The following is a 23,497-nucleotide window of genomic DNA, read 5'->3' as shown; positions in this document are numbered from 1 at the left end:
GAAGGAACACATGGTTTTCAAATAACTACTCTTTGGTGCACTGTAAATATACCTCTATACTATTACCTGTGTTTTAGGGCAAAAGTGCGCTGTGCCAACGTGTAGCTTTTTGGACCTAGTTCTGAAGTGCTTTCTCCAGTAACTGTGAAATCAGACTGTTAAGGCAGATGAAAAACGAACTGGGATTTGACTACTCTTCTTGACGTTATTAGACAACACGTTTTATTCAAAGTTCTTATGGCACTATTGTTGTTGTGCCTGAAATACTTTACGAGTTGAAGCTTCCAACTCTTGCTTTCTCCTTTGCTAAATCTTACTCATTTTTTGAAGCCACAATTTTTTTATTTATATGCTTTGAAGGAAAATCTGGTACCTAGCTACTTCAATTAGCGTACGGGTGGAACTAAGTACTTGACAATAAAATAAATTTCTATAAAGAAAATGCCAAGTGGCTGTTTACGCATTGTTATACATACATTCATAGAAAGCTTTGGTTTAAGGTATAAAATAGAAATAATTAATCTTTCTTAGGACTATAAAAGGTTTTTTGAATCTTTATCGTGTAAGTTTTTGTTTTCATTTGCTCTAATGAGGTAAAAGGATTCATTTGAGGATGGAGAAGAAAAAAAAAAGCAAAAAGCTTTCATGTGTGGCCATTTCAAAACGCCGTTCCCTATGCACTGGAGCGCAGAACAGCGATGCTGGCGTGGAGGTTGGGGAGCAGCCTGTCTGTCTGGGGACCGGAGGTCTATATCCAAACCTGGAAGCACTCGGAGGTGCTGCCCCTGGACAGGATGGGGTAGGCAAGCCAGGGAGGTGTCAGAAACTTGGATTTTATTAGGATATAGTGGAAACTACTCTGATAGTTTCTCACTCGAGTGTAGTCACTGAGACTTGAGGAGACTGTGTTGTCTAAAAATACAAGTTGTATGTGCTTTGCCTGTTTATAACTTACAGAAAACGCCTGATGCGATAAAGGACCACTTTATGCTGTTTTGAGTTGTGCCTTTTGATGTAACTGCATCCACGTGTTCTTACGCAGTTTAACGCTTTTTTCTACTCTTTAGCAGACTGCATATTGTAGCTCTGCTCTTAGAGTGTCTCCTTCTGCCTTTACAGTCTGATTTATCCCCTAACTACACAAAGCTGAGTGGCGTCCTGTTACCAAAGTGACACATGAGAACTTGACCTCTGCGTTCTTGCGTCGGGCGGAAGTCTTGGGTCTTCAGTGCTGTGGTAGGCACGGTGTGCAGCTTGCGGAGTTGGCACTCCCAACACCTCCCCTGCCTATTTTCTACACAAAGGATGTGCTTGCATGTTTTTTCTCTTGCTGCCTACTGGAGAGCAGTGGCCAGACTAGTTGGTAGCAAGGAGAACATTGTTCTGGTGAGGTGGAAGAAGATCCACCAGGTTTTTGTGGTTTTGGGACTGCTTCTGATAGATGGTCAGACTTCACTCTTGCATGCTTTCCTCCCACTTGTTTGCTAACAGCAAACGAAGCGAGGCCCAGCGCTATTTTTGTGCTTGTCACGCTGAAATGCATCTGAGTGCACGTGGCCAGAGTAGGTTCTGTAATTAATTAAATTCTTCAAATAAACCTCGGGAGGTATGGTGGTTTTATGCTAGTCTCCAATTCAGCTGTATACAGTTGTACAGGCTTCTAGCTTTGCTCTATCTCCATGTTTTACATATGAAAGATCTGTTCATCAACAAATGTTGTTTTTGTAGTGAAGGGACAAAAATATAAGTTATGCTTGGGTTTTTTTTTTGTGTGTTAACAATTTGCAGAGAAACATAGCTTAATTTCTTCCAGTGTTTGCCAGCTGTATCTGTGGTGCCTTTGGGGGTGCCCTATATTGAGTTTCTGTATCTAATGTAGTATGTTTCTTCCTCCATAGAAATGTATAACCAACGTTTACTACATGTCTCTTATGGTTTTGCTCCTTCAGGTTCACAGATTAAGACTTTTACGTCATTGAGGTTCTTGACGGAGCCTTCAGATGCTGTCACCATGCGTGGAAGCAATGTGCTGTTGAACTGCGTAGCAGAATCAGATCAAGGAACCCCAATTATTAAATGGAAGAAAGACGCCGTCTTCTTAAACCTGGCAGTAGATGAAAGGAGGCAGCAGCTGGCCAACGGATCACTCCTGATAGAAAACATAGTCCACTCCAGGCACCACAAGCCAGATGAAGGTCTCTACCAGTGTGAAGCATCTCTAGAAGGCATTGGAGCTATCATCAGTCGGACAGCTAAGGTCATGGTGGCAGGTAGGCAGAAACATTCCTACCTTTTGGGTTGATGGAAATACTGTTTGTGAGAAGCTACTTTAAAAAAAAAAAAAAAGCAAAAAAGTACATAAAAGCACTTCAAGTGCTGGGGTTTTTCTTTTTCCCCCTCTTCAAAAGAAGTAAAGCTAGACATGACACTTCTGCGACAGTAATTTATTTCTGACAAGATATTATTCTTGTTTAAATATGTCTAATCACCTCTTTGTTGCTTTGAGTTATTTGCTGCATATTTATTGTCTTCAAAATAGATGAAACCTCTGAAGTTGGAAATTAACTGCTTTTCTGATGAATTGAAGATCACAAAAAAAGCCAAACTTCTGTAAGGCACTGAATGTATGAATTTTTATGGTTTAGGAACTTTTTAATAGACAAGAACTCATTATGCAGCTTGTTGGAATTGGCAGCCTCTTTGTATTTCCTTTAAAGCACTTGTGTAGGTATACAGCAGAAGGAACAGAATTTTGCTACCAGGCATCTGAGGACACTTATGGCTACTCATTGGCTTAACAAATACCTTTGTGAAAGATCTTTTGCCTGAAGTTTTAAAGTGGTCTTTTTGCCTCTTCATCAGTCTGTAGGAGGATGTAGTGAGTCCTTAATCATGTAATTATTGGGGAAAAAGTGCTTGGAAATCCTTCAAATAAAAGGTATAAAGAAACCCCAAATCACTTGGTGAGTAATACCGACTAGAATGTGGTAGAGTTCAGAATAATTTTCTTTATGATCGTTACTGAAGAATTTTGCTAATTCTAAGGGGATGCTTTTTTCCTGCTCTGTATGTTTCTATATGGGTGGAGCTACTGTGTAGTGCTGATCGCTCTGACTTAGACCTGTTAAAGAATGCCCTAGTTGCCTTGCCTTGGTAAGGGTTGAGCAGCCATCCACAGGCGCTAACTTAGTAACCTTGGAAAAAGAGGGTAAAATATTCTTCTATGCGGCGGGGAGAGGATTGACACTCACAGCCTTTAGTAGTGCACAGGTGAGCTATGAGTTTGTTCAGGTGCATCGGTTATGTGAATGAGTAGCTTGTGTTTGCCTTTTAACTTGGCCTTAATGTAGGCTGTGTTGAAGCTTTCAGTCCTACCTGGCTGTGCTCACACAGCCCGTCAGGGAGACATGTGCTTTTCTCTGGGCATCCAGTCTATGCACTACCACCTGGTCTTGCTGTCCTGCCACATTTCAAACAACATGGGGATGTAAAATAAAACTGAAGGTCGACCCAATTCAGTCCAGATGCTCTACGACTTTTTGCCATCCTGTGTCTTCCTAAACTCTCACCAGTTATACCGGGAGGGAGTGCAGGCAGCTCTCTCCTCAGCTGGTTACCCCAGTGCCCCTCATGAACTTGGTGCCTTTTCCAGTCTTAAGGTCCCTTAAACTGAAGATCACTTTCCCTCCTCCAAACCCTTCTCTACTGCCTAGAAAAAGCATGTTTTCTCATGGTAACCGATTAAAACAGTGATAAGAGTCTTGCTTCTCTTCTAATCTACCTCCTCCCCACTGCTTTTCTGTCTGAATCTCTGGTCGTTTAACCTCACATCCTCAGCAGTGTGTGTACTCCTGTGCTATGATTCCTATCCAAAGTGATGGAGAGCCCTACAGATGCAAAGAAATCAGTCATTCTGTTATCAAGTCACCCTCGGAGGAAGCCTGCAGAACTGTGCTTTGCCAAGTAGGGCTTTTTGCCAGTTCAAGTTGTTATTTGGCCTTGATCTTGGTTGTTGGCAACCACTAAGTAATAAAATCTCCAATTATTCTTTTTAAGTGAATGCACATATGTGAGCGTTCCCTGTTGTGCTGTGCCCAACTCTGTAATTTTGAGCTTTTCATAGTAAGAGCTGTGCTTTGCATGGCAGGTCCTGATCTCGTATCCCTGCAGTGATGGTGGGAAATTTGGAGGGGGAGGATAGCACTTACTCTGTTCAAGAACAGTTTGGCTGAAACTGGAAGAACTGATAAAGATTTCTTTTTTGGAAAGACAGTGAAAAGGACAAGAGGCAATGCGCACAAAAAGAAATACTGGAAGTTTGTTTAAATTTCAGTGTTTTTCTTACAAGGGTGATCACACAGTGAAATGGCTTGCCCAGGCATGCTGTGGAGTCTCGATCTTGGAGATATTCAAGACCCAGTTGGACACAACCCAGCACAACCTGCTAGTAGCTGCCCCAGCTTCCTGCAGGGCGCTGGGCTTAGACGATCTCTGCAGGGGCCTTCTGACCTTGGTGATTCTGACTTTTATTTTTTCTTTTGATTGTATGAAAATGGTTCATATTATAAGGTGGAAAGGAAGGTGTATGGCATTTAAAATTGGCAACAAGTTTTTCACGCAGAAATGGTATTTTGCTCTCTGAAGGGCATGTATTCCTGAGCAAGCAGAATTTTTGTGGGTTTGTTTTGAGGGAGTCACTGTGTAATGTTGGCAGAACATCATTGACTTAAGGCACTGGCAGATGGAAACGTGACAGTGTAAGGGAAAGAGGGCAAGAGGAGAAATGAAGGTCTCGCACTCCAGTATGTTGTGTTAATCATTGCTTGGCAAAGCAAATAAACTTCCTATGTTCAGAAAAGCCTCCTTTTACAGGGACGAGGATTGGGATGGGATAGGATAGAGCTACGTTTAGTATTATAACACCTTGAAAACTGAATCCTTCTGATCTGTTGTAGGATGTACAAGGTATTGCTGCTGAACAGACTTTTTCTGGACAGCCTGATGCTCTCATCCAAAGGTGATGATGATGGTATGTGTGACTGCACTGTCCTGATGAGTGGCCAATTGTGTTCGTGTCAACAGTACGCATCCTCGTTTCACTTAGTCTCTCATTTTTGTGCAAGATTTCATTCTTGCAAGATTTTAAAGGAAGGATCATGAGCTTTCATATTTCAGGCAGGTTTTAGGAAGAGATTCATTCACTGAATTACAATCTCATCTTGGGTAGTGTCACTTTTAAACTATAGGACTGTTCACAGCATTTTAAGTACTTAGTGTGCTGTTTGACAACATAGAATACATCAGCATTTATGTCTTTTGGAGGTTAAAATTGCCAAACCACTGGTATGCATGAGGGGCATATATCTTTCTCGCAGTAAAGACTCTGAACGTGATTTCACCACGCTTTTTAAAGCATTAACAGTCAATAAAGCAGTCACCGCTAAAAGGTAACAGTCAACTCCGTGTGGAGCAGGCTGCTTGGGGATACTGAAAGTATATTGCCCTTTTAAAACCCTTCGCCTTATACTTTCATGGCTTAAAGTGCTTTCAATAAAGAGACTGTAGCAAATGAAAACTGTTCTTAATCAGTTGAGAATTTTATGCACGAAGCCTGCCATGTACAGGGAAAATACACTGTTTCTAAGAAGTTCTCAAGAGTCCTTAGGGCCCCGACATGCTCCAGCTGTAAAAGTGTTCCAGGCTGAAATGGAAAGGAGAGCACTGGAGAGAAACTAAGAGCTGCTTCCTTCTCCAGCATCTTATTAAAACTCCCAATTTAACAGACTGCTGATTATTGGTATTTCTAGTAATTGGTAGGATTTCAGATAGAAACCACGCTACCCTGTCTTACGACTCTATTTATAGACTGTTGCAGGATCAGTCCTTCAAAGATTCTGGCTTTACTGTTTATCTGAAAATGCTGGTCTTTCAGAGAATGATAAAAAGCAGAATCCAAGGTTGCTTTATGGGGAATTCCCACACTTCAGCATCCAGTCCCTGAAGACCAGCTCTCTGATGTGATGAGATAGGAATTTTTTTGTGTGTGGTCATGATGCTTTATAACTAGAAAATGGTTTATGCTGCAAATTATTTATAATACATTTTTATTGTAAAAAAAAAAAAAAAAAAAAAAAAAAAAAAAACAAAAAAACCAAAAACCAAATGCAACAAACTGAACCCAACAACGTATAGGCTATATCACACCTGTAGATCCATTTAGACCAATGTCCTGGCTTTGGTAATCACCAATAGATGTCTAGCGACTATAAGAACAGTGTATATCCATATGGTTTGCCTGAATATTCTACCAGTTGCCAGTGTGGGCTTTGTGTTAATAAATTTGTTTCTGTTCTCTGTGCAGGGGGGTTGGACTAGATGACCTTTAAAAGGTCCCTTCCAACCCAAACCATTCTGTGAATCTATGATTCTAAATTCTTGAGTCATGAGTGTAGCATTTGTACACTTAAGTGCCTTTTAGTTTTTTTCTTCAACAAATTTGTATTCCTTAACCCATACAGAGTTTCATCATTACATTCCTTGTGCTTGTATATTGCCACTGATTCGGTCCTGCTTGAAATCAGAGGTGACTTTAGAGGGGAGGAAAAAAAAACAACTAAAACTTACCTAGCTGGTGTCCCTTTGGTAAGATAATAAAGTGGACTCCATTCTGCTGTTTAAAGATGATGAAAAGCAAATGTGGAGTGTCCCTGGAAGGGCTATGGGGAAGTTTAATCTTGTATCCATCTAAGTGGAAGACACACCTTCAGTCTTTCAGGCTTCACGTGCAAGTTTGTTGTAGGCTGAAGAGACCGTTTAAAAATAAGAATAGTTGAGACGTACTTTGTCAAGGAAGTTGAAAATATTTCCTGTCTGATGAAGTCGGTGGAGAAGTGCAGGGGGCCAGCGCTCCCCTTTGAGCTCCTGAAAGACTATTAATGCGGGGTTATGGCAGGTGTCACAAGATGGCACCTTATCTGTAGTCTCATAAATCATACGATTGTTTAGGTTGGAAAAGACCTTTAAGATCATCAAGAAGTCTCGTTAGACTTCTTTGTTGCAGAAGGAATTTTCTGGTTTTTGGGAGAAATGTCCTCTGGAGGTTAATATCCAGGGAAGAAAAAAGAGAGGACTTCTCAAATTGCTGTTGCAATCATGTTTATTCTGGGACTAAACTATGTGTTGAGCAAGTACCATGGAATAAACAAAAAACATTTGTCATATTGCTCCTTCAGCTGGAAGGCGGCCCATATGCTCCCAAAAAAAGGTCAGTCAAGCAGCAACTTATTTCTTCAAGAGCTTTAAATGATTTAAAAGATATTTTTTAGATGGTGTTTAACACCATCAGTGTGTCCGTCAGCTTTGAATGTGAGACTGCTGCCCATGCAACAGTGTTCTATCGGGTTGCATCTCAGGATTAGAAAAAAATATAATAATCCAAGGAGTGTTTTATAATTGTGCTGGTGAGAATCAAAACTTTGCTGCGTACACGTCTAAACAGAATACCAGCAGTTTCCAAAGAGACGAGGTAACTGGACTTAAAAATTACAGCCCTGTATTTATTGTGATTGCACCTTGTGCTGTGTTGCCGTTTCTGTAACAGCACTGCCAGACTTCAGGCAACAGAAGACTTGTTGCTAGGACAGCTGTTGAAACCAAGGTTAAAATCTTGCAGATGTGAAGAGATTTTAATCCCTGCTTAGGAAAACAATCAAGCTGTAACACTACATTATTTTTTTAATATTATAAATCCACCAATAATTCTAAAGGATCTATTTAAGTGCACGCAGAATGGCTAAGAAATTATGAACTATAATACTAGAGACTATTGCCTACCAGTACTTTTGGATTCTAATGAACTAAGGATAAAATTGAATCGTTTAAAGTGACATAAGGAGGTATCGCCTGTAAGAAACTATGGGATAAGCATAGGAGACCTGCTATACCAAAATTTAGGCAATACTGTACTGGGCGGAGTAAACAAAGTAGCCTGAAGTGTTGCGTATTTCTCATTCTATGGATCTATGATAGTCATTTTCCGTTTTTATAAAGGAAGAAAATTACTTTCAGAAGGTAATCATTTGGTAGGTATAACTTGATTTATAACAGCTAAAATTAGCTGATACTGACTTAATCTTTTTTTATTCCTGCCTTTTTTGATTCCTAATCACAGGAGATGTTAGGCTATTTAATATGAATTCATAAGCCAAAATAAAAGTAGTGAACAAGACCAAAATGAATGCGGCTTCCCTCCCAAACTCATTTAGGAGCTCCAAAAATTATTTTCTTGATAAATGGCAAAAGAAATAAAAAAAAAAAAGCAAGTCTTAATAACTCTGTAGAACAGACGTTAGGGCAGGAAAACTTAGATTAAGTGTATCACCCCTTGACAGTGAATTCAGCAAAACAGATGGCTGTTTATGAACTTTTAGCCGACAGGTTTTTCTCTAATATGCCTTTTTATGTTTCTATTTTATATAAATACGCACGGCGCACACAATGTGTACTAGTGCATAGAGCACCACTTAAGACTCTGTCAGGAACTGGTTAAGTGCAGTGTTTAAGAACTAGCTAGCTGATTTAGATTCTTTTCTCTTTTCTTTTTGCTACGTGCCATAATAACGTATGCCTGTGGGACTGCTTTTTACTCACTTGATGACCTATAGTGCTTAATAGTTTTTTTGCTTAATGGAACGGACGATTCCCGAGTGCTCGCTCCGTGCTATCACTGCTTAATGTTCCTTTGTTGTATTTGTGAGATCCACGTGCATCACTCATGCACAAATGTATACTCTGTCATGCTATTAAAGCTCATTAGCACATTTGTATTTAAAAAAAAGATCTGAAATGTGAAAGGAAATATCAGGAGATCAGGTAAATATTTGATTCTCTATGTGCCACTCTGGTCCCAGGTTTTTTCCCCCACTCTTGTGCACAAGATGCACCTACGTTCTCTGATGTAAATGGGGGTGCAGGGAGATAAGCAACCAAAACAACCCCAAACAAAATGCCCACCGTATCTAGTAGGGTAGTTGTCCTTTTGGTGCCATTGCCGATTTATTTACTTTTGTTTTCCTTTAAATACTAATTTTCAACATTGGTCACGGCTATTTCTTTGACTGTGTAAAGTGAAAAGCTGTGGGAAAGGTTTCTGTTCTGCATAGCCACTTGTGCACAACAGGCGTTGACTTATGTCCTTAATTCCTCTATGCATTCGTCCCAGCTTTGGTCTTGTGGAACTTAGGAGGGTCCTCCAGGTGCCTCGTGTCTAGAGCCGCCACAGGTCGCTCTCCTTTCCCTGGTAAGCTGTGATGGGGTCTTTCATTGCAGGACACAAGAGCTGTAGGTGATGGTTTTACTTCCTTGGGAGTAACTCTAACTTATGGAAAAGGCAGGATACTCCTGCCTGTATTGCTTCAATCCTTAATTGACTGTTGAATATTGGAACACTTTGATCTTGAATATCCTCTCCAGTGAAAATTCAGGAATAAGTAACTGGCTCCTTTTGGTGACTGGCTGTTATTTATAATTGTGGTGACCACTAAGCACCAAGTGGTTTTGAAGAGAATTAGCAGCTTTGCATGATACGTATCTACTGAATTCTAGTGCCAAGAGAAATGTAGCAGCCAACTTCTGCCTCATCACGGAGAATACCAAGTTCTTCAGTCTGAACAGGTCGAAGGAATAAAGAAGCTTTGGAGTATTTGGAGCCAGTCATCAAAGCCTGTTGGGTGAAGAACAAAGTAGAAAGTGGGCCTGAATGGCAAGAAGTAGAGAAGGCTGAGCATTATATTGGTTATTATTTAGGTATGGTATAGTCTAGATAGAGTACAACTAATCAGGTATTTTGTATAACCTTCGCTTTAAATGTGCTGCTTAAATAGTTAAAGGTAACAAAAATACTACAGTTACTTAAGCAGGTATTTTATTTTGCTATAAATAATTATTAGAAGTAAAATATCTTCAAACGTGCTAAGAATCCAGTGACTTAGGGGTCTCTTGGAGATGAGGGCACAGAGGAGCACGTCTGTGACAGCTCCTACTGTGTTCAATTAACACAGAATCCTGGCTTTCACTCATTTCTCTGTATCAACTCTCTGTACATCCTCCCTACTCTGCATTTGTTTTCCTGGGGGTTTTGGTTTTTCTTTCTTTTTTTCTCTGCAGAAAACCAACCTTTCTAGGACTATACCTTTCCATTAAACAGACTGACCTGCTCCCCCTGCCAGTGTGAATTGGGAATAGCTCCACCATAATGTTTCACTGGGATGTTGCACTGGTGTTAAAATAGCGAGTGAAGAAGTAGGCCATGTCTGAAGATACATGTCTCTGCTAATACCCCACCTTACGTTCAAGTACCCAAACACTAACACAATAATTAGCAGAAACGCTTTCATCAGCTTTTAATTCTACTTTTGTTGTTGACTTTAAAATCACTGTAGTGAGTGACTTGGGAGCAGCAGACTCCCGAGGACCGCTCCAGTCACACATCTCTTGATGTGTATCCATGTGAGTTGCTCTTGGGTACGCTTTCTGTCAGGAGGAGGAATAATTAACTTTATATTCAACACAAAAATAAAAAGCTATCTGTTCATGCTGCAAGTCCTCTGGGACCCCTGAGGCGGTGGGCGGAGGCATGCCCAGGCGCTGGCTCCCATTCTGTCACTCCAGCAAAGGTGCTTCTGGATTCATAACCGTCAAGGCTCTGCTCTGCGTTCCCCTCTCCTCCCCGCTGAGGACTGAGCAGAAACCCGATGCTGGGTAACATGCTTTCAGCCAAACTTACTATTTCACAGGCTTATTTCCCACTTTTAGCAGGAAAAGGAGGGTATTCAGCGAGCTTGCATCAGTGCTTTCAACTGTCTGTCCAAATGTCTTTCCCTGTACCAGGACACCACATTTCATCCCATTTTGCCTCCCCGGTGGCTGAGTGCTATCTCCTCCTGTTGGCTTGGGCAGTTCCCCTCCCCGTGAGCTGTGCCGCTGGGACGCCACGCAGCCAGGGATTGGAGCTCTGCTGGGAAGGTGACCCCAAGGAGATGGCCGGACATCTACAGTGCTGTTGCTTCTGCAAGCTTAAATTGTAACTGCGTGTATTTTGTCTACCCGTATGCTGCAGTCCTTTAACACCCTCCTTTGCAGCAAGAGGTACGAGTGCTGAGACAGTGCTGAAGCAAGCGCTCTGAAGCGATGCTCCTTCTGTTGTGCAGTATTGTCTCATTGCTTCACCTTGTTTTCTCGCCCGCCATCCATCCGTGTCTCACCTTTTACAGTTGAAGCAGGAGATATCTTTGGACAGAAGCAAGTTTTTTTTATTCTGTATTGTACATGGCCTCTTCCAAAACTGAGGCGGCTGTTGAGTTCAGTACTCCTTTTCGTCGTGCTTAGTGTCTCTCAACTGTGTTGAGAGTGTGTGTATGTGTCTTTACTCCTGTTCATGGTGTTAGCTCTGTTTCTGTTGGCTGCTCTTCCGCAAGCTTCTGCGGTACAGTGAATGGCAGTAAAGCACTGATGGTAGCAACCCTGCGAGGGGGCGGTCTGCCTTTTGCAATCCCATATTTTCATATGCAGTTAACAGCAAGATTGCTGGTACTTAGGACACCTAAATAGCTAGGATAAAAATGCACCTTTTGTAAGTTTGGGTTTTTTTATGGGCATCAGTGACCCAGAAATTATTTTGCTCATACAAATGGAATTTTGAAAATCAGTAGCTAAAATTATGAAACTTGTGTCAACACAATGATTCTTTCATCATTTTCCATTTCATGAGTTTTTATCAACCTGTAGGAGAGAGACATTCCAGAGTAATAAAGGGTTTGAGACCTGCGTTTCTGTACAACACTCCTTTTATTTGGGTGCAAAGTGACAACAGAAAGGCTGTCTTTTCTGCACTGTATTCCCTTCTAGGATTGGGCTGTTGAGAAATCCTCAGCGGGAATGCATGCCACTGCAATTCTTGCTCTTCCTACCCTTGTGCTGCATAGAAATGTGGCTTTAATTAGCAAGTTTCATTTAGGAAAAAGGTTTTGCTTTCGTTTTTAGTGCCTGGCGGAGATTTACTTAGACTGAGCTTGAGGAGATTGGATTGAAAAAAGAGCAGCCTTGGTTAGTGAGGGCATGTAGTTTCAGTGAATTAAAATAATGGGGTGTAATAGATCACAGGCACTGGAGGCAGCTATCAGCCTGTAGATCATCTGGCCAGTTTACCTTCCAGGAAAGGATTGTTCCCACACAGTGTTTGCTGATCATCTGTCTGCTCTGGTTTTACAAGCCCTAAGTGATAAGACTCCTACGGTCTCCCTTGGGACTGTGTCCTACTGTCTAATAGATCTGTCAGGATGTTTTCTTCTGGAAATTAATCCTCAGTTTTCCTAGTGTCATCACATTGTCCTCTATCATGCAGGACAAAGGTACTATTGGGGTATAACGGTCTAAGCCTGGAAACAGATGCTTGACTTCTAATTTCTTTTGGGGTATAAATTAACTTTTTTGGGCTTTTTCCTGATATAGAAGTACCTTTCAAGTTGCTTGTTCCTGGGGCTGCTGTGACAGTAATTTTACTGATGCACTAATTTTAATGAGAAAAAGCCGTTGTGATTCTCACCTTCCCAGGCCCTGTTGCTTGTCTGAGACTTGCTGAAAATCTTTTTACTCTTTGCTGCTTTTTTTTTTAGTGTCTCCTCTTCTCTTCCCTCAGTCTGTCTCCCAGTGGCAGTCATTTGAGTGCAGAAGGACCCATCTGCATTTAGCTCCCAGCCCTGTCAGCTTCAAGTTCAGTCTGTTCAAGGTAGTTTTCATTTAGGAGTGTTTCCCTTTGCTGCTGTGAAGAAATCCCCTGCCCGAGGCTGGTCTCCTGCTCCCGGCTGGCAGGGCAGGCTCTGCTGCTGCTGGGTCCAAGCAGGGCTGTGGAGCTTGAACCACTGCACTCTTCATGCCTCCAACCTTCCTTGCTTCCAGTTATATAATCTACACTTCTAAGGGCTCTGGACTTTTACCATTATTTAAAAATTACGGTTTAAAACTTCTCCTCTTTATGATCTTTTTTGTTCTCTGGAAGTAGCAATGCTCACGCCTGAATTTGCAAAGGCTGAGCTCGTCCTCCTGTGCTTTCCTATGAGCCTTTCTCGGTGTGGTATACAAGTGCTTCAGATGTATTTGTCAGTCTATTGCTACAAAATCTTTTGCAGAAACAGAAATAATGCTATCAGAAGTAATACTTATGCCAGCTTACAACTGGGGAAAGTAAATAAAGAATAGATTTTAAAAAAGCAATAAAGGAGAAAGGAAGGCTTGCTCCTATTTAGATGCTGACATTTAAATTTGCTGCCCTGAAATTCCTGCTCAGTTGCTGTCTGACCGTGGAGGCAATTAAAGCCCAAAGTTACAGCAGTTTTGACCTCTGTGTTTCCTCGGTGTCTGGTTGCTCCACCCTGTGCGCGTCTGCTGAGCCCCGACAGCACGCAGGAGCCTGGTGCGCCTCTCATTTCTTAGCTCGCTGGGAAAGGAGACATTCATCTGCCTTTCTCCCCTTGATTCTTATTGCACGGTGGGTAGTCCCAGCATGCCTCATCTGTGCGGGCAGGATCAGGCCCTCTGTGGGAGGTGGTGATCAGCACCAAAAGCTGGAGGAGCTGCACTTGCCCTTCTGTACAGTGCTCCAGGTATTACAATGCTCATAATGACAGCAGAGCAATCAACAGCCTTATCTAGCCTGGCTTGGCTTCAGTACGCTAACAAATGTTCTGATGTCCAAACTACATGTGATATTGAGGAATCTGATCGAATCCTTCTACTTCATGACCATGAAGAATAGAGGGATCATCATTTCTTTGATTGCAATCTAACATATGTTAAAAACCTGTTGAACCTCTTGCTCAGACCCCTCATCCTTACTCTTACTTTTTCTGGACTAAATAAACCTGATTAAACTGACATATACATGATCTTCCTAAATATCTTACTGTTTTTGTTGCTTAGTTGCTTGTCCAGATTATACATGTTTATCCAACAGCAGTGTCATTAGTGTCTTATGGCACAAGGTAGCAGGAAAGAAGTGAAGAATCTTTGTATATCTTTTAACAGTATATATTATGGGGAGGTTCTTGAAACTGTTCTTCCAGGCAATGTGGAGCGCAGTTCTTAGAGTTAAAATGTAGTCATCTTCCTGCATGTCTAATACAGAAAAAACAGCCAGGACTTTTTCCTGAGAAAAGCCTGGTGTGTAAAGCCAGAAAAAATGGATAATTTTATAGCTGTATTTATCCTGTAAGATTATAAAAGAACAAAGAGCTATTTCTTTGGAAAAGCTTTGGCTACATTTGCTGAAATGTGTTATTTTCTTAACCATGAGCAGTTCAGTATAATTTGATACTTACATTTCAAACTTGGTGTCAGGTAGTTTGGGGTAGTTGGATGTAATATCTGGAGTTCATGGTGAACCTAGATTGAAATTGCTCACCCTGTGTACCCTGAACGTTAGGGACCTGGCGCTTGGAATAGCATTTATAATGATGAATTGGATCTTAAGTGTCATTTACAGTGAATGGGGAGAATTAAATGCCAAAGAGTGAGATTTGTAGGAGCTGGCACGCTGAATGCCAATGTCCGCTGAGGAGGAGTGTGTCTGCAGTCTCATCTCCTTCCTTTACAGGGCTCCAGAGCTGGAAACTACCTTCTGTACTTGAAATAGCTGACATTTGGGCGTAGGTGGAACGATTGTTCTTGTTACCGCATCATTAGTGGAAGAAGTAGCCGTATTTATTTTGTTGAAGTCCTTCCAAATGGAAGGGGAGATTTGAATTTCAGACCCGATTTGGTGGAGGGGTGTCAACCCATCGCACCCGTTCTCCCGGAAAATATTTCTGTTACCCTTCTTGTGAAACTGCGACACAGTCCAGCCAAAAATGCTGGTTTGCAAGAGCTTAGGATGGGGCCTGTTTTTACATAGTTTTTAATGAAAGCAACTGTAGAGCGTATTGGAGTCTGTCACGTGTTTCCTTGTGTGCCTGGAAAAAACGAGTGGTTCTGTGAACTTCGGTTATCTCAAGGAGCATAAACTCCTGAGTGTTTGGAGAGCTGGGTCAGAGCAGACAAGCTTTGGGATATGCTCAGCAGTTTCATTTTAGGTAATAAAGTACATTTTCTGGTGACAACTTAGTCATCTATACAACTTCATTTGCTTAAGTGGGTCCTGCAGACTGTTTCTTGGCTCACTGTCTTTCTAGATTAGCTGACCAAGTTCTGAGTAAGCATATTCTTTAGATGTCTGAGTGCTGTTTTGCCTGCGGTATTCTTCTGATCCTTGTTTTGGATGAGTGTGCAATGCATTTGAGGATGAAAACAAATGCAGCAGATTTTAAAATGTGTCTCCATGTGATTTGTTTGGTTTATGCTGACGTCAGTACTGGTAAAACTGCAGCAATCGCTCATGAAAAGTGAATGTGAAACATTGAACAAACATGATCAGATGGAGGTAGGGGGAATTCAAAACTGGCAAGGCTTTCTACGTGGTAGGTGCTTTGCATCGTGGTTTTTTTTTTTCCAATAGGTCTTCTGTTTCTTGATTTTTACGTTTGTCCCTAATAAAAGTAATGAAGATGTAGTCACCTTCAGGGATTTCGTTAGGTTGATTTAGTTTTCTGACTTGGAACAATCTTGTGACCACCTTGCATGCTCCCTTGTTTCCAATTTAACCTTTCTAATGGTTTGTTGACCTTGCTTACTTGAAATCTATACACGTTTCTGAAGTGATGTTTAATAAGATGAGAGAAGCTGTTTACAACCCTCTCGTTTGTCCTTGATGACCTCTGTTGGGCAAATGAGAAATAGGTCAGTTGTGATGCCACTGTGTCACTACAGGGGAGAGAGATTTAAATTAGCTGGCTCAGTCTTCAAGTTCCATAAAACACATCACCCAAGCAATGTGATTAAAAAGGGTCGGGTCTCTCTACCCTAGTTGGTGCCCACGTCTGACCAAGAGAAGTAGTTGATGTTAGTGCTAGTTTGGGACTTGATTGACACACAGCAGTACAGAAATGTAGATTTCCAAATTTCTCTGCATGCTGTGATTGATCTAGGATGATTACAGGTTTACAAGCTAAAATGTATAATTCTTAAACCTTCTTATTCTGTATTTACCAGCGGATGATACAATCCAGCACTGACAGGGATGACATAGGTCTCTTCCATCTCTAATCTTGGATTCTATGCAAACCTTTAGAATGTAAATTGGAAGCATGTTTTATATTCGTAAATGCAAAAATACTCTTGAAAAGCTTTCACTTTGAAAAGATTATAATGATTAGCATTTATTATGCTGTTGTTTTCATGCAAAAAAGAAAATCCTGCCCAGATTTTACTCAAATTGAACTTTTGTGCCTTGCATAATAGCCCTGCTTTAATTTGAATAAGATTCAGAATAAAGTGGCCAGATAGGAAGTTAAACACTATAGAGAGAAAAATCCTAATTTAAGCTGCTAAATGCATGTGTTTTAATACACAGACAAAGATGAGGATGTTTACAAGTGAGCGGTATCACAAAGGGCACACCAAAAAGTCTGGGGAAGAAAAAGCAATTTAGCGGAGAGCAGGATGTTAAGTTTCTTAATTTTCTCTACAGCAATAAAATCTGGTAAAACGAGGTGAGCGATTGCATTCATTTTATTACAGTGGTTCCCACTAGTGTAGCTGTAGCTGAGAGTCTGTCAGTATGTCTATTATAAACTGTTTTCATGGGTTTATAATTCAGTCCTAAAAGCTCACCTGGGCTGGTGTCTGGCATCGAAGGTCTTAAGTCGGAAATGAATATGTCACACATTTGGAAAATAACGTGTTTGACTAGATCTAAATTAACTAGGAATTTCAAAACGGTCATTGCCTCTCTTCCTCAGTGCTATGCTTGCGATCTTGCATTAAACTTTCAATGCATCGTTTTGGAGTCACTTTGGTGTTAGTGACTATGGTTACTAGTCAGATCTTGCAGAAAAAAAAAATCAAGGGAGAGAATCATGCCTCAGGTTGCAGAGTAAGTAATGAAATCAAAAGTTCAGCAGGGATATTTCAGTTTCCAGCCTGGTTTGTTTTTCTCACTTTATTTCCCTCTTTAGCTCATTGGGTGGTGAAGCACTGGAAGAGGCTGCCCAGGGAAGTGGCGGAATCTCGCTATCACTGGAGGTGTTCAAGGAACGTGTGGATGTGGCATTGTGGGACGTGGTTTAGTGGGCATGGTGGGGTTGGGTTGGTGGTTGGACTTGATGATCTGACAGGTCTTATCCAACCTTAGTGATTCTCTGATTTAAAGCCAACTCAGGCACCTTTATGCTACACTCGCTTTGCAATGTACTTCTACCTCTTGAGGTGTACGGAGGGAAGGACTCCAGCTTTGGGGCTAAACAACGAGTTACTGAGGTTTAGACTCTGCTCTGATGCTTTGCTCAAGCTGAGAAAAATTAAGTGGTCACTATCTAAGAGGATTCTGCCCCAAAATGTTCAGTAGCTTGGGGTGGGGGGCAGTGACTTGGAAGGCCAGGCCAGGTGAAATCGAGTCCCTTGCGGGGTAAGACCTGTCATGTACTTGAAGGTATTAAGGATATGGACTTCTTGAGTAAATAAGGGTAATCGCAACTTCCATTCTGCTCTCTAGCAAGATCTGTTTGACAGATTTGATCGGGATTTCTGAACCGAATTGTGGAAGACAGAATGTTTGAGCTATTTTGGGGAGGCAGAATAGGGGTATAATGCTTAACTCTTTCTTCTGCCCAGCTTTATCCAGAGAGTGTGCATATACAGAGTCCTTAAATTAACGAATGGAAGGTGTGTGCCCAGTCATATTTTTAGACATTTTAAACATTTGAAATGTTTACAATATATAGGATGTTTCCAGGGACATCCAATCAGACAACGACGTTTGCAGCTCTCTGGGTTCTGAACACAAAATGTAGGTTTACCTGGTTTCGAGTAGCACCCACCTCCTCCTGTGGTACTGTCCTTGGACATTGAGCAATCATTGGCTGGACAGCAAAAAGCTATGAAACTGGCTTTAAAATATGAAATCTGGTTGAATGCTTCTCATGTGTTGCCTAGCTTTGGAATTGGAGATGTGCTTGTTTCAGCTTTTTCCACAGTTGGTAAGACTAGAATTAACTGATTTTAAGAGAGAGCAGAAAAGAAAATAAAGATGACCTTCAAGTTATTGTTTCCAGAAGCTGTTTCTTTAAAACTGGACCAGAACTAATAAGCAGCTGTTTTTGCTTAGTGAATTTACAAGGGCGTGTAGTGATAGGACAAGGGGTAATGGCTTGAAGCTGAAAGAGGGTAGATCTAGATTCGATATTGGGAAGAAATTCTTCCCCATGAGGGTGGTGAGGCACTGGAACAGGTTGCCCAGGGAAGCTGTGGGTGCCCCATCCCTGGAAGTGTTCAAGGCCAGGTTGGATGGGGCTTTGAGCAACCTGGTCTAGTGGAAGGTGTCCCTGCCCATGGCAGGGGGGTTGGACTAGATGGCCTTTAAGGTCCCTTCCAACCCAAACCATTCTATGATTCTGTGAATGTGGATTTTTTTTGCTGGCGTGTTAGCCTGTGATCAAACATAAAATTTTTTGTGTTACAAAAAGCAGTAGTGGCAGCATCTACAGCTGACTGAAAAGAACTTATTTCCATTGTAGTCTGTCTTTTCTCTTGATAGTTTCTGAGATTCAGAGGAAATGTTTCTATGCTATTGGAAGCAACCAGCAATTTGGCCAAACTCTCGTATGGAAAAGAAATCTTTTAAAAATTGTTTTCAAATGGAGATGGAAAGATAATGAATGTTTTCTCTAATCCTCTGAATTTGTAGCCTGAACTTTAACACTTTTATGTATCTTCATCATTTATTATTTATGGATGCAGCTTCTGCAGTTGGATTTAGCCTGTGAGCTTGCTTGTTAAGTACTTTTCAAACAACAATTTTCCCTTCTGTGCTGCGGGATGGGCTCTACTTATTGAGGGAGACATTACAGCAAAGACCTTTTAGGCAAATAAAAATTATGTCAGGTAGGACTGAGCACTTCATAGCCTGCCAGTCTCATGTTCACAGCTGTTCTTTCAACAGGGTTTCATTTTACTGTGATTAAAACCAGCCAGTAAACCATGAATATCAGGAGGACCATAACAAGAGGCCAGAAAAGGGTATGTGGTGAGAAACAATTTATTTCTAAGAGGATCCAGTTAAAGCTGTTTCTGCGGATTGCTTAACTTTATGGCAGAAATGACATAGCGATTTGGTGTTGCAGTTTAATGGCCTTACAGCCTAAAATTTGTGTTCTGGAGCGTGGATCCAAGGACAATCCTCCAGGCTGAGCCGATGGCCTGCGGGCTGAAAATCCAAGGTGTGACCCGTCAGGGGGGGTGCTTGGCCAGCAAGGGCAGGCAAAAGCCCGACCACCTCCGTGCTGGAGGAGTACAGTTCGCAACGGAGCTTGCTCTGTGCCATGCCGCAGGAATGCAGCAGGTATCCAGGCTACTTGTCCAAATTTTCATGGTGGTGTGGGACTCCCCTTGCTTGTAACTGCGGAAGAGGGACAGCACGGGAGCTGATGCTGGAATCTGTGCATTGCTCTTTCAAGCTTTTTCTCAAACGATGGAGCAAAGGCACGTTTTTCTGCAATTCCTTTTCCTGGGGGTGAATTCTTGTATGTACCAGTTAAATAGGAAATGCTTCAACAGCCTGTGCTTATTAGTGCAAGAAAAATCCTCTGGGTATGGGCTTGCTTTGCCTCAGCAAGATGCTTCTGGTTCGTTGTTTGGAAGTCTAAAAAGGTCTTTGGAGTAGGACAAAGGAGACTTGAAAGGAATAGAAAGAATTGTTAGTGAGGGATGTTTCCTTCCTTTCAGGCTACCCAGAAAAACAAATTCTTTTTTGATTAAAAAAATTAACCTCTTAAAGGATTTTTAAAATTCCTACTCTTAAGATAAGCAGGAACTGTGTCATGACATCCTATACTACGATGTCCTCTTTTCTGAATACCCGATGAAGGCAGAAGCCTGGCAAAGGACTGTGTCTTCAGTATCTGAAAAGAAAATATGAAGTTAGAACCGAGCTGCCAAAGGTAGAAATTTGTTTACTGATTATATTTTCTGTGCTGCAAACCACAAAGTACTTTGTCAACAAAGGAAGCCTTTATGTTGATGCTTCTTGAGAGCAATGTTTTTAAAGTGCATTTTTATTCATGATCAAGTAGTTGTGTAAAAATGATACTTTCTGACTAAACAACAGTATTCTTGATAAAAGTTGGGAGTTACATCATCTTCAGTGACAAAAATAAATGTTTGGTCCTTTCTATGTGCTTTAAGAGTGCGAAGCTAAGGGGGAGTCCTTTTTGCTATGCACTTGTAAACCAGTAATAGTAGTGATGTGGTGGTGTGTATCACTCCCTAGGACTCAGGTGGAGATGGCGGAATGATTTAAGTCCTGAGAGGAGGATTTAATTTGCTGCTTCATGTTGTCATTGTGAAGGGATGAGAGACCTGGAGTTTCCAGGGTGGGATGGGACCGGCACACGCTTGACCATGTAATGTTGCTCTGATGTGGCTGGTAAAACATCTTTGGACAACCCTCGCTGCTCGAAGCACTGTATTGCTAATGAAACGGGTGATGCGGAAGGAGGGGAGAATACAAGTTGACTTCTCATAGCTCCTGACTGACCCAGGAGATGCAAAAGCTCATGAATTACCATGACAGCTGGTTTAAAAGAAATCTGTAGCCACGTTATTGAAAGCAAATAACTCTGTCAGGTGGTAAACCCGAAACAAATCTGAAATAAATGCTCAGTCTCCTCTTAGGTCCCTTTGTGCACCAGAGAAGCAGGTTTCCCTGCATGCCCCCAACACTCCTTGTCTTTGGGATGGACATATGTTCCCTCTGTGTGCAGCACCTAGCACCAATGTTTCTGATTGACGGTTAAAGCTTTGAGTCACTCCTATAGTACAAGTAACAGGACATTTTCAAAGGAGAATATTTCAAAGTGGGAAATCCAGTACAGGCCTTCAGTTTAAGGTATGTCTTTGTTCGGTGATGGCTTTGAGTGCAAAGCTACTTCTCTATATGTTTAGTGTTTGTTTTTTTTAAAAAAAAAAGTTTACAACTTTTATTAAGTGCTGAGTAATTTGGCACTGCTGAGATAAATGAATCCGAAGTGTAGTGGTGTAGTAGGTAATGAGATGTAAAATTAATTTTATAAAGTCTGTTTCTCAGAGGGTATGAGGTTTTTTTGCTGTGTCTTATCTGCCAGCGTAACGCAAGCATGGGCCGTTCGGAGGCTGTGAGTAGGGGAGAGCTCATCCACTCTTCCTGCGGCGCCTTATGAACAAGCCAGCGATTTCTAGCATGGTGCGTCATACAAATCCGGACTACCTTTTGAATTCACAGCCGACTTCCAAGCAGGCAGAGAGTGATGTAAGGAAGCAGCGTTTTCTGTGTAAAGTCCAACAAAAAGGAGATGAAGCAATAGGAGCTGTTGTATTTAGTGGTTCTTGTTTGCTTGTTTACTGCTTAACTTGAGAAACCGAGGCAAACAGTGGTGAAATCTGGTTGCCCTGTCAGGGCTGCAACATATACCTCCTGCAGAGGTAATCTTTTAGCAATAATTTTGTTAGGGATATTGAACCTGTGCCTCAAAATGATTTTGGTACATGATGCTTTGCGTTTTTTGAAAGTGACTTTATAAGAAAATACTGAAAACAAGCTTTTGGCTGCAATAATGCTGATTTTTGGTAAAGCTGTCCTGAGATCAGTTAGAAAATAACCCAGCTCAGGTCAAAATGCTGAAAGGCTCTTAAGGGAGTAGGGGAGAGCCTTGTTAAACTCTCATCATCGTTGGGGTGACCTGACCCTGGGTTTCCCATCCCACGGGGGCACTGGGCAGAGCATCACTGGGTTTCTCTTTCCTTCCAGACCCTGCTGAAGAAAAAACAGAAGCTTTTTTTTTGCATTCTGTCATAATTTAAATATTTCCATTAAAATTAACTCTTTGTTTCGCTGTGTGTGGGGAACATCTCAGTAGTTTAAAGTGATTTTCTTCCCTCGGTTCAGTACAGTAGTAAGCTTGTGCTCTCCGGGGCACGGTCTGTGCCTGTTCCTGGAGGACGCTGGGGAGGACAGGCAAAGTGGAGCTGTGAAACTCCCCAATGTGCAAGCAGGCGCTGGCTCCTTGTGGCGTGCTCCGAGGTTTCTTGTGGGGAGAAATGGCTCATTATGTACCCAGTAACAAGAAGGCAAAGTGAATATGTTAGGAGATGCGAGGAGAAGCAATGCAGAGGGGGAAGAGCCCTAATTGTGGCAAAGCCTGCGGGGCAGCCTGGTGCTGCGCTTGCAAATCACGTTGACAGCAAAATAAAGCCTAAAGACTGTGTACGTGGAGTTTGTGCCCCAAAACACATTTGACAATGCGCTTATTTAAAGGAAAAAATAACAAAAAATGAGGATAGTTATCCTCAAAGTGAAGTAGCCTTTTTTTTTGTTCTGGCTGTGATAGCATACATGTGAATTTGAATAAAAGCTTCTCTGCCAATGTTGCCAGATTATCTCCTGATTCACCCTGCGAGGAAGGCATGAGGCTTCGTTAGCGACCCGACGCTGGCTTCACAAAATGCACCATGTAATTGTGAGACTGCCGGCGTGACGTTGTGCTGTGATCTCAGGGAGAAACCGCTAGGAAACCCCCCCAAAACAACAAAACCACAACAACTCATCATCAGGCTCTGAGGATAGGTGTAAATCTATATGTAAGCATACCTATGATAGAAAAAGTAGCAATTAAAGATTAAAAGGGAGTGGGGAAAGTTGGGAGTATGCTACGCTTATTTGTGTTGAGGCGTTTCTCTCCTGGGTTAAATGACAGTAGAACCCCAGTGTAAATATCCTCAGGAGGAGTGGAGTCCCTTTGTAAAGCAGTGTCATTTCAGTAGTAGGTTAGTTAATGTTGTTTGGGGAAACCATGATGCTGTGTGGGTTTGTAAAAGTAATAACAAGACATTCCTTAGCAGAGTTTTAAACACTTGTATAATAACAGGCTATCTGTAGCAGCCATGCCTGATTATTACCGTGTTTAAGATGAGTAATTTTATAGTTAAGCATTTCTATGTCCTATGTATGTTATGGATCAAGTGCAAACTGCTGCTTTTTTCAGACAGATGTGACAGTCTGACATTCTGATCAGCCTGACACAGTGCAGTCGTATTTATGGGCTGGCAATCATATGTGGTGCAGCCAGGGCTGGGGAGGGAGGGGACCAGCTCCAGCAGTAAAAGGCACATCAAAGTGCTGATATCAGCTTAGGAACAGACGAGTGAGGGGGGAGAAAGGCAGAGACGCTCCAGGCTGCGGGGAGAAGTGGAAGCATTATTAGAATGTTGTCTCAGAAATCTGACTTTTCATTAAAATCAGTCAGAGAAAGTCAATTCCCCACCATAATCCTTCCCTCTGCCTCTGGAGTAGTTTTGACAAGATCCGTAATAATCCCGGAGC

At 41.7% G+C, this 23,497-nt stretch overlaps 1 protein-coding gene across 1 annotated transcript in view; it reads left to right on the top strand.

Annotated features, from left to right (window-relative positions):
- Positions 1-1,900: 1,900 nt before the first annotated feature.
- The window catches only part of DCC (DCC netrin 1 receptor), a 362,206-nt gene continuing 340,609 nt past the window's right edge, over positions 1,901-23,497 (top strand). The window contains exon 1 of the mRNA XM_059833384.1: positions 1,901-2,270. Coding sequence (XP_059689367.1) covers positions 1,901-2,270 — 370 coding nt within the window. The remainder of the gene's footprint in view (positions 2,271-23,497) is intronic.

The sequence above is a fragment of the Gavia stellata genome, chromosome Z, assembly GCF_030936135.1.
Source record: "Gavia stellata isolate bGavSte3 chromosome Z, bGavSte3.hap2, whole genome shotgun sequence".
In the NCBI taxonomy this organism is placed as follows: Eukaryota; Metazoa; Chordata; class Aves; order Gaviiformes; family Gaviidae; genus Gavia; species Gavia stellata.
The sequence above is the reverse complement of the archived record's forward strand: the minus strand, read 5'-3'. Positions and strand labels throughout refer to the sequence as shown.